Genomic DNA, 13,843 nt, shown 5'->3' with positions numbered 1-13,843 from the left:
TACTTATAAACTGCATTTTGCACAGTTGCATCCATGTACATCTATATATTAGCACACTCTCTACTTCGTTTTTGAACAACTGACATCCTCTGTCTGTTTTCAGCTGCTCGAATCTTGTTGCAATTACAATTGTAATGACAATAAATGATTTTGATTTCTGTTGAGGGAATGATTCAACAGTTTTTCAAATTAAAGATAGTCATGACTCAGAAGTAATGAAATTGCACATACATTTGTTGATTTTGGTGCAAACCACTAATTTGGATTTTATGAGTTTTGTTGTTTGGGTCAAGAAAGATTCCTAAAGAGACTGGAAGCAAGTGGTTTTAAATAAAAAAAGTTCATCATTTTTTTAAATGTTTTTTACTGAATGTGATTAATAACGCATTATCTAATAATGGAAATAAAGAAAAGAATGGGATGATCAACTCACCTTCAGTGACTGTGATCAGCATCAGCAACAGTCCCATCACAGCTGTCATTTCTGCACAGTTCAGTCTGTCGACTCTCCTTAAGCTTTTCTCAGACTTTTACTGAAACCAGAATTATTTATATTTATCTGCAGTGAGTCCTTTCAGCAAGGCTGTTGGAGGTGATGGTGTGAACACACCGTCCAGACAGATTTTCGCTATACTCCGTTTTTTTGGTTTTTTTTTTTTTTGGTTTTTTTTTTGGGGGGGGAGGGTGGCTGACAGGAAGAAAGAGATTGACCTCAGTTTTACCTCCCCAGTTCATCGTCAGCAGAAAAATCCTGATAAGAGATAGAGATTCTATATTTAAAATAAAACAGCTTTTGAGACCTCAAAATTTGAATTTAACATTAGAAACTATAGTCACTATAGTTAGAAAGTAGCAGGACATAATGTGAAAACAAAAAATAACTTGCAGGAAAAAACGTCATAGAGAGACGAGTAAATTGTCTCGTTTGCTTTGTTTTACTGACTGTAGTCTGATGAAATGTTCAATCAAAGAACACTGATAATTGAAAACTGCTGTAACAAAAACAAAAAGATGCACATTTTAATCCATATTCTTATGGCAGAACATTGATCTCCTTTATTTAGTGTTTGCGAACACACATCCTTGAAGAGTGCAGAAAAAAAAAAGTGACAAACCGCTTCCTTTCTCAGTCAAAAGGTCAAGTAAGATAATGTTTTGCTGGTTCTGAAAAAGGATCAAAGTTATCTGCATCTTCATAAAAAGCAGCTTTTGTTTCCTCATCAAACTTTTTTCTTTTTTGTGACACATGTTAACACTTCTGGTCATTCAGGTTTAGTTTTATGGGGTCCTTATAGTATGGCCAACAAAACAACAAAAAGGGGTCTGTATTGATAAGCAGAGGGTTGAATCAGAAGTGCACACTTGATCTTTAACAAATTAAAAGTTGAGTAACAGCAAAGATTAAAGGGCAAGTTTCTAAATGGGACAAAGTTCCGCCTTCCGATGCACTGCCAAATCATCCAGTGTGTACCTGTCGTTTGTCCAGTAGCTGGTTAGGCATCCTTTTGACCCCAATACAGGATTAACCGAGTCTAAAAAAGAGATGGATGAAGGATATCATCAAACTGAATGAAATAAAGTTTCACACAAACTGTGCAGTCATGAACTATCAACATAAGAATTGCAAAAACAAACTGCTTCTGAAAAGATTTTGATGAAAACAGTTCTTCACATGCCAAGAGAATTTATTGTCTTCATTTTAGTTCAGTTATAGAAACTTATTTTTATTAACAATATCATTTAGGTTAATTTTATAAACTACATGACAAGGCCAAACAATTTGTGACAAACAATTTGTACAATTTAAACATGCAAAGTGTTCATGAGAAAAGTTGAGAGTCAGTAAGCAAAATAATGTCAGCCTTTTTATGAAAACAGATTTTTTTCGTCCATTTCACACATATGTAGTATTTTACTTCTTAAACAACCCAGTCTCGTCCCCAAACCTGCAGTTTGTCCACATGGAAAAACGTAGTACTTCTACAGTAACGACCCCCTAAATTGTGAGATGGATATGTTTCATTTTCCTATTCATTTTCCATGAGCCTTCTCATGATCACGTTACTTTTGAGGTTTTGCGTGCCGTGAACAAAAAATATGGCGGATGCTCGTTCATTTTTCGGTGGAAAATCCAACAAAACAAAATATTTTGAGGACTAATCTTTATTTTGATGACATTTCGAGCGAGACATATACCATTTACTTTCAGAATGCATTCATAAACATGGGGTTTGTAGTTTACTTGTTTCGCTCTGTGAAAGTTTTTTTGGGGGGCTCTGAAACGTAAAATAGTAACATTCACACGTTTTGTCTTAAATTAAAAGAACATGAAACAGCAAAATGTGTATAAGTAAACTGCAACATGGTCTGCCTTTTTGTGACTTTGTTTAGTTACTTAGTGAGACCAAACTGAGCTTTAGATTAGTTTTAGGTTGAAGCAACCCAGCTGTTAAATTTTAATGATCATTGTTTGCAAATCGCTTCTTTTAATTTAATGTGTGAGGATCAGGGTTACATTTTCTTTACTGCACTAAAACTTATTTTAGAGAGGCTTTAAGAAAAAGCATTTTACCCCCATTTGGCATTTTTAAATGACTCGTGTTGAAGCGAAAGAGTAAAGAATAAAGTTATTCTTTTTTTGTCTATCAGCTGCTTCCTCTAGGGGGCGCCACTGTGAATCATCCACCTCTCCTCTCCATCGTCCTCGCTCACAACAAACACCTGCATGTCCTCCTTTTACCACCAGGGAACCTTCTCTTTCGTCTTCCCAACACTGTTCCTCCTCTCGGTGTGTCCAAACCAGCTCAATCTGCTTCCCTTCATTTTAAATAAATAAACAACGTTTGATTAGATTTGTCTCTAAAACATCTAAAATGGTCCTCTGATGTATCCATTCAGTCTAAGGAGGCACTACAAAGTTTTAAGGAGTTGAAGTCAAAGTTGAAGAGTATCTATGATGAACATTACAGAGCTTTTTTTATTTTCTTTTGCACCACCTTAGATAACATTTATTTTTCAAATGTTTTAGTTTGTCAGTGTTTCTTTTTATCCAGAAAAGTATTGAGCTGGATCATTTTTGAGGGTTGAATCCAAGTGCAGCTGCTGCCACCGTGTAGTGGTGGGCACTCCGAAACATCAGCAGAGTAGAGAAGCGGAGCTGATACGTTTGTCCCCACAGTGTTTGGCTGCATTTGCCTCACTGATGCAGTTGCTTTATTAATGTATTTGCATTCCATGCTCTATCAGATTTTACTAAAGAAGGTGAAAGAAACAAATATGTGTATGATGGAATAAAACAGTACACTTTGGAATGGAATCAATAAGAAAAATAAAGAAATATTCTCAAAATTACCCATTTCTGCCCCTCCAGCACCATAGGGTGGGCCGGGCAGGACACGCCTCTCCATCTATGAATCAGGAGAGGTATATTGTTTCAGTTTCACAAAAATGCTCATTAGGACTTGCCTAAAAAAGTGAGCACAATGCCCAAGCTGTAATGACGCTAGTGAGACTACTTGAACACATATAGAGCAAGGCATATGCAGCCAAACGCCATGGCGACACACATTTTAGCACCGCCTCTCCACTCTTCTGTTTCGGTCCTCCAAAGTACTTGGGGAGCAGAGCTGAAGAATTAAAACTTCTCCAAAATAAATTCCACACTCATTATTTTTTTACTTTGTCATAAAAAAACCTTGACAGATAGCCAAAAAGATTTGGAAGAACTTTTACCCCATTGCTTCTTAAAAAAAAATTATAATTCAATCGCTGCAGAGGGCCCCTAGTTATTTTTCGCCTGGGGCCCCCAAACTGCTGAGTCCACCACTGGGCAGCAGCAGCATCCGGGTTCACTTGTTGGATCCAGATGACCTTGGAGTTAATAAACCAAAGGAAATGCACCTCAAAAGTTATACTTTAAATACTTTCTCTGTAAAGAAACAGTTTTTCTACTTCATGGTACTAAAACAGACCCTGGTGAAAATAGTCAGGACAATGTGAGACCGCACACTGTTTTCTGCAAGACGGTTTATCACAATTAGATATGATCTCAGTAATGTTTTGTGAATTCTCTTTTGTTATGTTTTAATGTAAGGTTTGAGCAGAGTTTTAGTCTCTATTGTTTAAAGAGTTTAAAAAATGCATTTGAAAACATCTAAAGAAAATGTTTGATAACTGTGACTCTCCAAAATGAGCAATGGCCCCTCAGCTGAATTCCCCTCAGCCTGGCTCTTTCCCTCCCTCAGCTTTTTCTCTCCTTTTCTATCTCTTTACTCATTCTTGTTTTAATATATCTTTATTTTGAGTTCCTTTGATTCTGTCCTTTTTGTTCCTGTTTTGTGCAGGATAGGTTTGTTGTTGTTCAACTTAAATTGTTAAAATTTTGTGTGAGATGCTTTTCTTTTGTGTTCTGTTCTTTTTTTGCATCAACAGTATAATAAAAAGGATTATTTTCACCTTATTTCACATTAATTTCGGATGACTGCTGCATCTTATCGTTTTTTATTTGAAGAGTCTCTCTGCTGGGCATTGACCTTAGAGAACAGTAAATACTGCTGGCTAACAAGCTGTTGACAGAATTGCTACACAAGGACAGGGTGGGACGAAACGCTTTCACAAGAGCAGTCTGATTATGGGATATGGGTTTTTGCATGACAGGGTTAAATAATAATGGGCGGTTGATGTTACTTAAGGCATTTCTTCTTATGTGCTTTTGCCTAAAGGTTGTCCACCCAACTGAGTGCAAAACTGAAAGGATACGGTGGGTACTGTTGCGGCCACTTAAGGTTTTCCCAGGTTCAGATGATTGAGAACATAACTGGATCAGAAACACTAAATTGTCTCAACTAGAAGAACCCTACAACGAGTAGACAAATCCCTGTGAACTGGCAATGAGAAAGTATGAGGGCAGGCTGCTGCGGGCTGTGACTGAGGTAAGAGGTGAAGCTCCTTGTAATTATATTATTTGTTAAACTAGTTTTTGGTTTGTTGCAATTACAAATAACAAAATTAGGAATTGTGCGGTGGGAGTAGTTTGTGTTGTTATTTTTTTGGCCGCTCTAAACTATGAAGTGATATATGCCAAGACATTGCAAACAAAACTTTCAAAGTAGAATAAAAATATTAAATAGTTGCTTTCCAAAAAAAATATTTTCTTTTAAAAAAATATGTTTGCGCTTTCAACACAAATATTGACTTTCAAAAACTGTTTTTTTGCTTCCAAAAACTTTTTTCAGCTTTCAAAAACAATGATTTTTTTATACATATATGTATATATATATATATATATATATATATATATATATATATATATATATATATATATATATATATATATATATATATATATATATATATATATATATATATATACATATAAGCATCTGTCTACTTATCCTTGTGTTGTAAATTTCCTATTTTAAAATAGGCCTTTGAAACCCTCTTTTTTTATATCAATAGGATTTGAATATTTTCTTAAAATACATGTCTCTGTTTCCTATGTCTTAGAGTCCTTCTTTTATTTGTTTTTTAGTTTTCTGGTGGTGTCGCTCGGCAGCAATGAAAGGGATACAATATTGCAACAAATGACCTCAAAAGCTGTTTCTCTTCCAATATGGGTTTTTTCTGTCTCTCCCTTTCAGCAGTTGCTGTCTGCCAACAATCTAAAAGAGGAAGGGAAAAAAATGGAGCTACAGCAATAATTTTGTCTGGTCAAAGTGTTCACACCTCCAGCAGCCTCACTGAAAGGAATCTCTGCAGATTGTGCAGAGTAAAATATAAATATTTCTGGTTTCAGGAAAAGTCTGAGAAAAGCTTAAGGAGAGTCGACAGACTGAACTGTGCAGAAATGACATCTGTGATCGGACTGTTGCTGATGCTGATCACAGTCACTGATGGTGAGTTCTCGTCTGCTGTTCTTTACTCATCAAATTCTGTCCTTTATTGCTTACATTAAGATTTTTTATGATTTATTATGGATTAATTTAAGAAAACAGATATTTCTTTTAATATAAAATCCAGAGACTGTAAATTCTTCTAGGAGCTCTATTGACCAAGTACTACTAGTCAAAAAAATGAAAGCCATGTATCAATTCAAACTTCAAATCTTCAAGCATTATCATGGTATGATTTAAACTGTTAGTTTCATAGTTGATGATGACAATCTTTACTTAAAAGATCAGGAAAAATGGTACAGATCAGTCTGACAGACTTTTCTTCCATATACTGTATCTTGATGTCTGGTTTCTGATAGAACTATGTTGTGGTCTTGTTTTAAATAACGATGATGTGCATAATTTTAATTTATTTTTTGAAACTTAAAAATCTTCCAGGTGTGGTGACCCACTGTGATGGCAGAAAGAATGGAGCTCAGTGTTATGGAGCTTTGGGAGGAACTGTTTCTCTCCAGCTGATGGACAACTTCTCACAAATACCCAGATACGAATTGTTCATGGTACTATCAGGAGGAAAAGATAAACCACTTTATATTCAAGACAGATCTTCATTTTTCCCCTCTAATGGAACATTCTGGATCCATAACCTGAGCAGGAATGACAGTTGTCAATATAGACTTACAACATTTGATTCATATGGAAGAATAACAGAAGACCGCATCCTACAGTTATCAGTTCAAGGTAATTACTAACCAAATGCTAATAGTCATCGAATTAAAATCCATTAATCAATCCAGAAACAGATACATAAAACTGCTTGTATTTTTCTGATTTAATATGTTTTCTTCCTATTTTATTATATGATCTTTTTTATTTATATGATTCACTAGACTGAAGCAAAAAAAATTAACTAAACTAAACTTTAACAGACTTTTAACCTGATAATGTTTACATTTAGATTTATATAACTGTGTTGTGATCTCACTTTAAATAGCTATTATGTATAATATGTTGTTTTTTTCTTTCTTAACTTTCAAATCTTCCAGGTTTGGTGACCCACTGTGATGGCAGACAGAATGGAACTCAGTGTTATGGGAGGAACTGTTTCTCTCCAGCTGATGGACAACTTCTCACAAATACCCAGATACCTGTTGAGAACTAAAATAGACAATGTACTATCAGGAGGAAAATATAGATCACTTGTGATTAAAATGAGAAACAGATCTTCATTTATTCCCTCTAATGGAACATTTTGGATCCATAACCTGAGCAGGAATGACAGTGGTGAATATAGACTTCAAACATTTGATTAAAATGGAAAAATGGCAGAAAACCACACCCTACAGTTATTAGTTCAAGGTAAATATGTTTTTATCAGCTGATATTTGAAGTGATATTTATACAAAAAATCTGACTGCATGTGGACAATCTACACAATAAGTGTCAAAGTTAGTGTTTAGTTTTTCCACATCTCTGCTCTTCATCAGGAAGATTGTGAATAAAGGTGTGTGTTCTTCTCAGCTCCTGTGTCCTCCGTCTCGCTGGTCTCTGAGTGTTTGTCTCAGGGAGAGATGAAGGTGTCCTGCTCCTCTGAGGGAGGGGACAGTCCTCAGTACAAGTGGACTCTGAATGGAAAGTCACTGACAGAAGCTGAGCTGCTTTCTGGAAACAAGCAGACAAACATCATCACTTTGAAACAACACGTCTCAGGACGTCTGGTCTGCTCCTCCTGGAACCACGTCAGCTCTGCTTCTAAAGAGATAAACATCAATAACTGTGGTGAGTTAGAGGAATAAAAACTTTGAAAAGTTGAGATTACTCTGTACATCATATACTTTGTTTTCTCACAGGTTTCATTTACATAAACTGCACCTTTAATGGGACGAAGATATCAAAGTGGGTGTTTCAGGAAAACAACACTCTGTGTGTTGAACCACCGACAACAGTCTCACCAACAGAGACACAGATCACTGTGGGTAAGGAGTCAGAGTCACCAATAAACTTCTTCCATCACACATTTGTTAACCAATCAGTAAACTCAAACACAGCAGAGTCTGCAAATGATTTTGTTATAAACTGTTGGACCAAAGTCCAGCATGAAGGTAAAACTGGAACAAGGTTTTACCTGTGAAAATATGTATAATATTTTAAAAGAGTCCATATTTATTTACACTGTTATTAGAGAATAAAAATAAATATGAGGCAATTAAGGATTTTACTTTCATGAGTATATAGTGTATTGCACATATAAATCCTGTCTTTTTCAAAATAAGTATCTCATCATTTCAATCATTTTCTTGGTCATGGGTCTAACATATTGTGTCGTCTTTGTGTCTCTAGTTCACACAGGTCCGTCCGTGCTGAGATGCAGTCTGATGTTTCTGTTTTCTGTTGTTTCCTTTGTGGGAATCTGCGTCTATTTCAAGTGGAAGAAGATCAAATCTGAGAAAGCTGAACAGTTTGCTGCAAGACACAGAAGAATGTTTTCAGATCATTTCTATGAAAATGAACAAGCACTGTACATCAACATTCAACCAAACCATGCAAAAGTAAATTTTTAATTTTGATTTTATTATTATACTCAGAGTTCTGTCTATAAAACAACAGATTCAGCAAATCAATGTTATCTTTTGGTTTGATACATTTTTTTATCAGGAATCAGGAATCAGGAAAACTTTATTGTCATTTTATCATGATAAAACGAAATTAGGCTCTCTGGTCCCGGGCCAGCCGTTTACATTCAGACATAAATAATATATATCAATAATAATGTCAGTGAGATATCAGTCTGTTATGGTGTGGTTCCTGATGAGTATTGCACAGAAGTATTTTTCAAATTGCACAGTATATTATGTTAAGTATTGCACAGCCCTGTGATATTGCACTTGGGAATTAGCTTGTTGTCCATAGAGAGGGGGGGGGGGGTGCAGTGATCAACCGGAGTTCAGCAGTCTGACTGCTTCAGGAAAGAAACTGTTCCTCAGTCTGGTGGTCCTGCTCTTTATGCTCCTCAGTCTCCTGCCTGAGGGGAGCAGGGAGAACAGAGGGTGTGAGGGATGAGTGGGGTCTTTCAGGATGCGAGAGGCCAATTTCCTGCATCTGGTCGTATAGATGTCAGTGGTGGACGGCAGGCTGCAGCCCACAGTCCTCTGTGCAGCTTTGGTCACTCGTTGCAGAGCTTTCCTCTCTGCCGCAGAGCAGCTGCCGTGCCACACCGTGATGCAGGATGTCATGACGCTCTCCACCACACACCTGTAGAAGGAGGTCAGGACTGGGATCCCCATCCCAGCTCGCTTGAGCCTCCTCAGGAAATAAAGGCGCTGGTGTGCCTTCTTGACCAGGCAGGAGGTGTTGGTGCTCCAGGTGAGGTCGCTGGAGATGTGCACGCCCAGATACCTGAAGCTGGAAACCACTTCCACCGCGTCCCCTCCGATGTGAATGGGGGGAGGGGGGCATCTGTCCATCCTAAAATCCACGATCATCTCCTTGGTCTTCTTCCCATTGATGCAGAGGTTGTTGTCTCTGCACCAGCTCTCCAGATGTTCCACCTCCTGCCTGTAGTCGGACTCATCGTTGTTGGTGATGCGTCCAACCACAGCTGTGTCATCCGCAAACTTCACGATCAGACAGCTGGGGTTATTCGCTGTGCAGTCGTGCGTCAGCAGGGTGAACAGGAGGAGGCTCAGCACACAGCCCTGGGGGGAGCCCGTGCTGAGGGTGATCGGGGAGGAGGAGACGTTGCGGATTTTTACAGACTGCGGTCTGTCTGTCAGGAAGTCCAAGACCCAGTTGCACAGAGTGGGGTTCAGTCCAAGTGTGTGTAGTTTTTGGGTGAGGGTCTGCGGGATGATGGTGTTAAAAGCTGATGTGAAGTCCACGAAGAGCAGTCGAACGTACGCGTTCTTGTTCTCTAGGTGGGTGAGGGTTGTGTGGACCACAGAGGAGATGGCGTCCTCTGTGGATCGGTTTGACCTGTATGCGTATTGGTGCAGGTCCTTGGTGATGTTGATGGATTCTGTGATGCGGGTCATGACCAGTTTTTCGAAACATTTCATGACTATCGGTGTCAGGGCAACCGGCCGATAGTCATTCAGACCTGTCACTGTGGATGATTTGGGTATTGGAATGATGGTGGCGGTTTTCAGGCAGGTGGGGACCACTGCCTGCATCAGGGAGGTGTTGAAGATGTCTGTCATATGAAATCCTTATCAACTGACTAAATGAAGCACCAATTATAAGAGACTTGTTAGTTGTGATGTCACTTCCTCTTTTAAGACTCTAGATTATTAAGCATATTTAACCTCTTGTTTGTGCAATAGTTTTGTCTCGTCAAATGGACGTTTGTATCAGCACTTCATGTTTAGAATGAATGTAATTAAATGTATCAAAATAAATGTAAAGTTATGTTTGTAAGTTTTCTCGTTTAGAGGTGATCAATTTAATGAGAAGAAAACGGGCATTGTAAATTTATTGTAATCCCTTAAAGGGAACCAAAGAATTCTGGTTTTATCTAAGAGAACCTGTTGCTGATTTTCTTCTGTGACATTTACACATCAGTGTTGTGACTATCACTTTGTGTAAGGAATGTAGATTATTTTTTTCTGTCAGAAGGTTTTGTAATAGTGCTAAAATCACATTTTTTGTGAGTTGTTGATGACTGGGTCAGAGTGATATAAACAATACTTCACACTGAGCTCAGTGCAGTGCTTAAGTATTTGGCATGTTTGATTTTCTTTTATTGTAATTTTTTTGGATGATTCAACACAAATCCCGCAACTTAAAAATTGTAGCTTTATTGCATTTTCATAGTCCTAATTCACATAAAGACATTGAGTTATCTTTAATCAAGCATGTAGGGTGATGTGTTTGACAAAATAAAAATGTAAAGACCTTTGACCATTACCTTTAGTAGGACAAACATTGGACACTAAAGGGCGCTCATAACCCAGAAATTGATCCGTAGCTGTCGAGTTCTCTTGACTTTATTTCACTGTGGTACATTTTAATTCTCGTTAGTTGTTTGGATAGATTAAAAGAACGGTCCCAGCAGTCAACTTTATAGCAGAGCCAACCCTGAGAAAAACAAACTTAAGCAGTAGATTGGATAACAAAAACCTCAATATCTTCAGCTCTGCTTCCTGTCTCTTTCTCATAAACCAGCAACGTTGCTGCTGTCCCCACAGTCTTCGTCACCTTCCCTTTCATTCTTCCTGACTCTCATTTGCCACATATCACACAGCCATTCCAACCTGCTTGCAACCTATGGTTTATTCAGAATGTTTGCATTTATGCAAATATTCTGAAAATCATATGTTTGTAGTTTTGGTTAATTTGTTTTAAATTAATTAAGATTAGTAATTTATGTTTACGTGTCAGAAAACTGAGCAAAATGATGGTAAAAGGTTTAGCTTACTTTCAGAGTGATTTATCATTTTTAATTTATTCTTTTTAGATTATGTTGTTAACTTGAAAAAAATGCTTCTAGACAAATGTTGTGATGTTTACATTTGTTAGTATAAGAAAGATGAAGGCACATAAAACTCATATTTAAAAAAAAAAAAACACCATGTTTGACTTTCTTGCATTGTAAATTCTAGTACCAGTAAATCTGCTGAGGTAGGAGGATTTTATTTAATGCAGAGTGTATTTTATTTTGAAAGGAACTTGCTAATAACTTGAAAGGCTCTTTTGGGGTTAATGTTGTAGACCACTGTCCTGGACCAAGATGAGGCATTGCTATCTGAACCATAACATATTGATGGGCTTGTTTGGGATCAGTCCTGCTGTACCAGCAGCAGTACTCCCCTGTGACATTACCTTGTGTGTGTTTACAATGCATATTGTCAGTGTGCTTTTTGCTCTGGTTGTATGCATTGGTGACTTTGTTTGGTTGCCCATGTGGTGAAACTTGTTACGTTGTTTCATTCAGTTCTCCTGCTTGGTTGTTGTGTGTTTTATGTCATTTGCACACTTGTTGTGCACTGAGTCCACAAAACTTCTCTGTCATGCGTGTCGCGGGGTTCTCTCAAGAAATTCAGAAAAAATGCAAAAACAAAAACTGGTAGGCAAGCCAGGAGAGATTTCATAGGGTTTTGACCCTTTTTAATAGAGTCTTTGGGAGACACACAAAAATAAAGCAGGGATGAAAGTAAAACAACATAAATTCATCTGACTTCAGATCATATCACCTTCAATTGTGAATTTGAATGGCACTCCTTCTGCCCATTTCTCTCTCAACCTCTCAGTCCCTCTGCAATGATGAGAGTGAGGCGCCTTCTTATGTACCTCTTGCCACTCCCACATAATTAGGCTTTTTACTTAGAAAATTGTAAAGAAAGTTATTCTCAAAACATTTCATATTTCCTTCAATAATTAAATAATGTCCATCACATTAACTTCAGCCACAAATAATTCAACTTAAATTATACAAAGAAAAAACGAGAAACAAAAACAAGATAAATTAGGAACAGCTGTTTCCTAAGATTTACAACAATATATAAACAAAAAAAACAAATCCCTCGGTTTGGCTGTCAACGGAGGGGGCGTGGCTAAGACGCCGCTGCTGCTGAGCTGCTGCTGGGCTGCCGTGAGTAAGCGGTTCTATGTATGTGTATGCTTAAAACTACTGATGACCAAGTGTGCACCCGAGGTCTAAACTGTAAAAATGAAAGGTGAATTGTAAGAAACTATGGTTTCACAGCGAAATGTTTGATTGTGACGTGGACGCGCGCACCAACATGTGTGGGTGTGTGTGTGTATGTGTGCTCACGGTGTTCGCTCAGCCCGAGAGACGGAGCCGCTCCGTCACATCATCCCTCCCCTCTGGGAGGTTGTCGATGTTCGGCAACCTGGAGAGAAAATCTGCAACTACATTGGTGGGGCCAGATCGATGTCGCACAACAAATCGGTAGGGTTGAAGTGATAGGTACCAACGTGTGAGACGACTGTTATGATCTTTCATCGAATTTATCCAGGTGAGGGCCCTGTGATCTGTTTCTAGGTCAAATTCTCTACCTAGCAGATAATATCGCAAACTCTCTAATGCCCATTTAATTGCAAGACCTTCCTTTTCAACAGTAGAATATCGGGTTTCTCGTGGTTGAAGCTTACGACTAAGGAACAATATTGGATGTTCATCTCCTGGCTCCCCCTGGACCAGCACCGCTCCCAGGCCGACGGCCGAAGCATCCACCTGCACCAGAAATCTTTGGTTGAAGTCGGGACTTCGCAGGACCGGTGATGAACACAGACAGGCTTTCAGTGTTGTGAATGCTTTTTCACACTCCTCTGTCCACTGAACTGGGTTCTTTTGGTCCTTCTTAGTTAAAGATGTAAGTGGAGCTGCCATGGTTGCAAATTGTGGAACAAAACGCCTGTACCAGCCAACCAGTCCTAGGAATGATCGCACTTCCTTCTTGGTTTTTGGTCTAGGACAGTTTCGGATCGACTCCACTTTATCCACTTGTGGACGCACTTCTCCTCCTCCAAGATGGTACCCAAGGTATTCGGTCTCTCGCTGGGCCCATCTGCACTTGGAAGGGTTAAGTGTTAAGCCAGCCTCTTGAATGCGTCCTAGAACCAAGGAGAGATGTTGCATGTGCTCTGTCCATGTTTTGCTGTAGATTACCACATCATCAAGGTATGCTGCACTGCAGTGGCCACATCCCTGTAGCACTCTGTCCATCAACCTCTGGAAGGTGGCTGGGGCACCATGCAAACCAAAGGGCATAACAGTAAACTGAAATAACCCTGCAGGTGTTTGGAATGCAGTGTACGGTCGACTCGTCTTCTCCAGAGGGACTTGCCAATACCCTTTGCACAGGTCAAGGGTAGTGATGTATTCTGCAGGTCCAATCTTCTCTAGCAGGTCATCTATTCTGGGCATGGGATAGGTGTCAAACTCAGAGATGGAGTTGAGTTTCCTGAAATCAATACAGATGTGCAGAGAACCA

At 38.6% G+C, this 13,843-nt stretch overlaps 2 protein-coding genes across 4 annotated transcripts in view; one reads left to right on the top strand and one right to left on the bottom strand.

Annotated features, from left to right (window-relative positions):
- The window catches only part of LOC105354953 (uncharacterized), a 60,119-nt gene extending 51,557 nt beyond the window's left edge, over positions 1 to 8,562 (top strand). Inside the window, exons 1-6 of one of the 3 annotated variants that reach the window (XM_011480430.4) lie at positions 4,690 to 4,931; positions 5,795 to 5,894; positions 6,330 to 6,632; positions 7,413 to 7,670; positions 7,742 to 7,867; positions 8,232 to 8,467. In XM_011480430.4, coding sequence (XP_011478732.1) covers positions 4,890 to 4,931; positions 5,795 to 5,894; positions 6,330 to 6,632; positions 7,413 to 7,670; positions 7,742 to 7,867; positions 8,232 to 8,452 — 1,050 coding nt within the window. In that variant the 5' untranslated portion in view covers positions 4,690 to 4,889 and the 3' untranslated portion in view covers positions 8,453 to 8,467. Of the gene's footprint in view, positions 1 to 4,689; positions 4,932 to 5,639; positions 5,895 to 6,329; positions 6,633 to 7,412; positions 7,671 to 7,741; positions 7,868 to 8,231 lie in introns of those variants that run through there. The other 2 variants (XM_020706603.3, XM_078954226.1) reach the window with 2 other exon arrangements.
- LOC110013392 (uncharacterized) overlaps positions 1 to 13,843 on the bottom strand; it is a 41,788-nt gene that overhangs the window by 17,823 nt on the left and 10,122 nt on the right. The gene's annotated exons all lie outside the window — the stretch shown is intronic.

The sequence above is a fragment of the Oryzias latipes genome, chromosome 10 (assembly GCF_053564925.1).
Source record: "Oryzias latipes strain Hd-rR chromosome 10, Olatipes_Hd-rR_3.1".
In the NCBI taxonomy this organism is placed as follows: domain Eukaryota; kingdom Metazoa; phylum Chordata; class Actinopteri; order Beloniformes; family Adrianichthyidae; genus Oryzias; species Oryzias latipes.
This window is presented reverse-complemented; position numbering and strand designations above follow the sequence as displayed.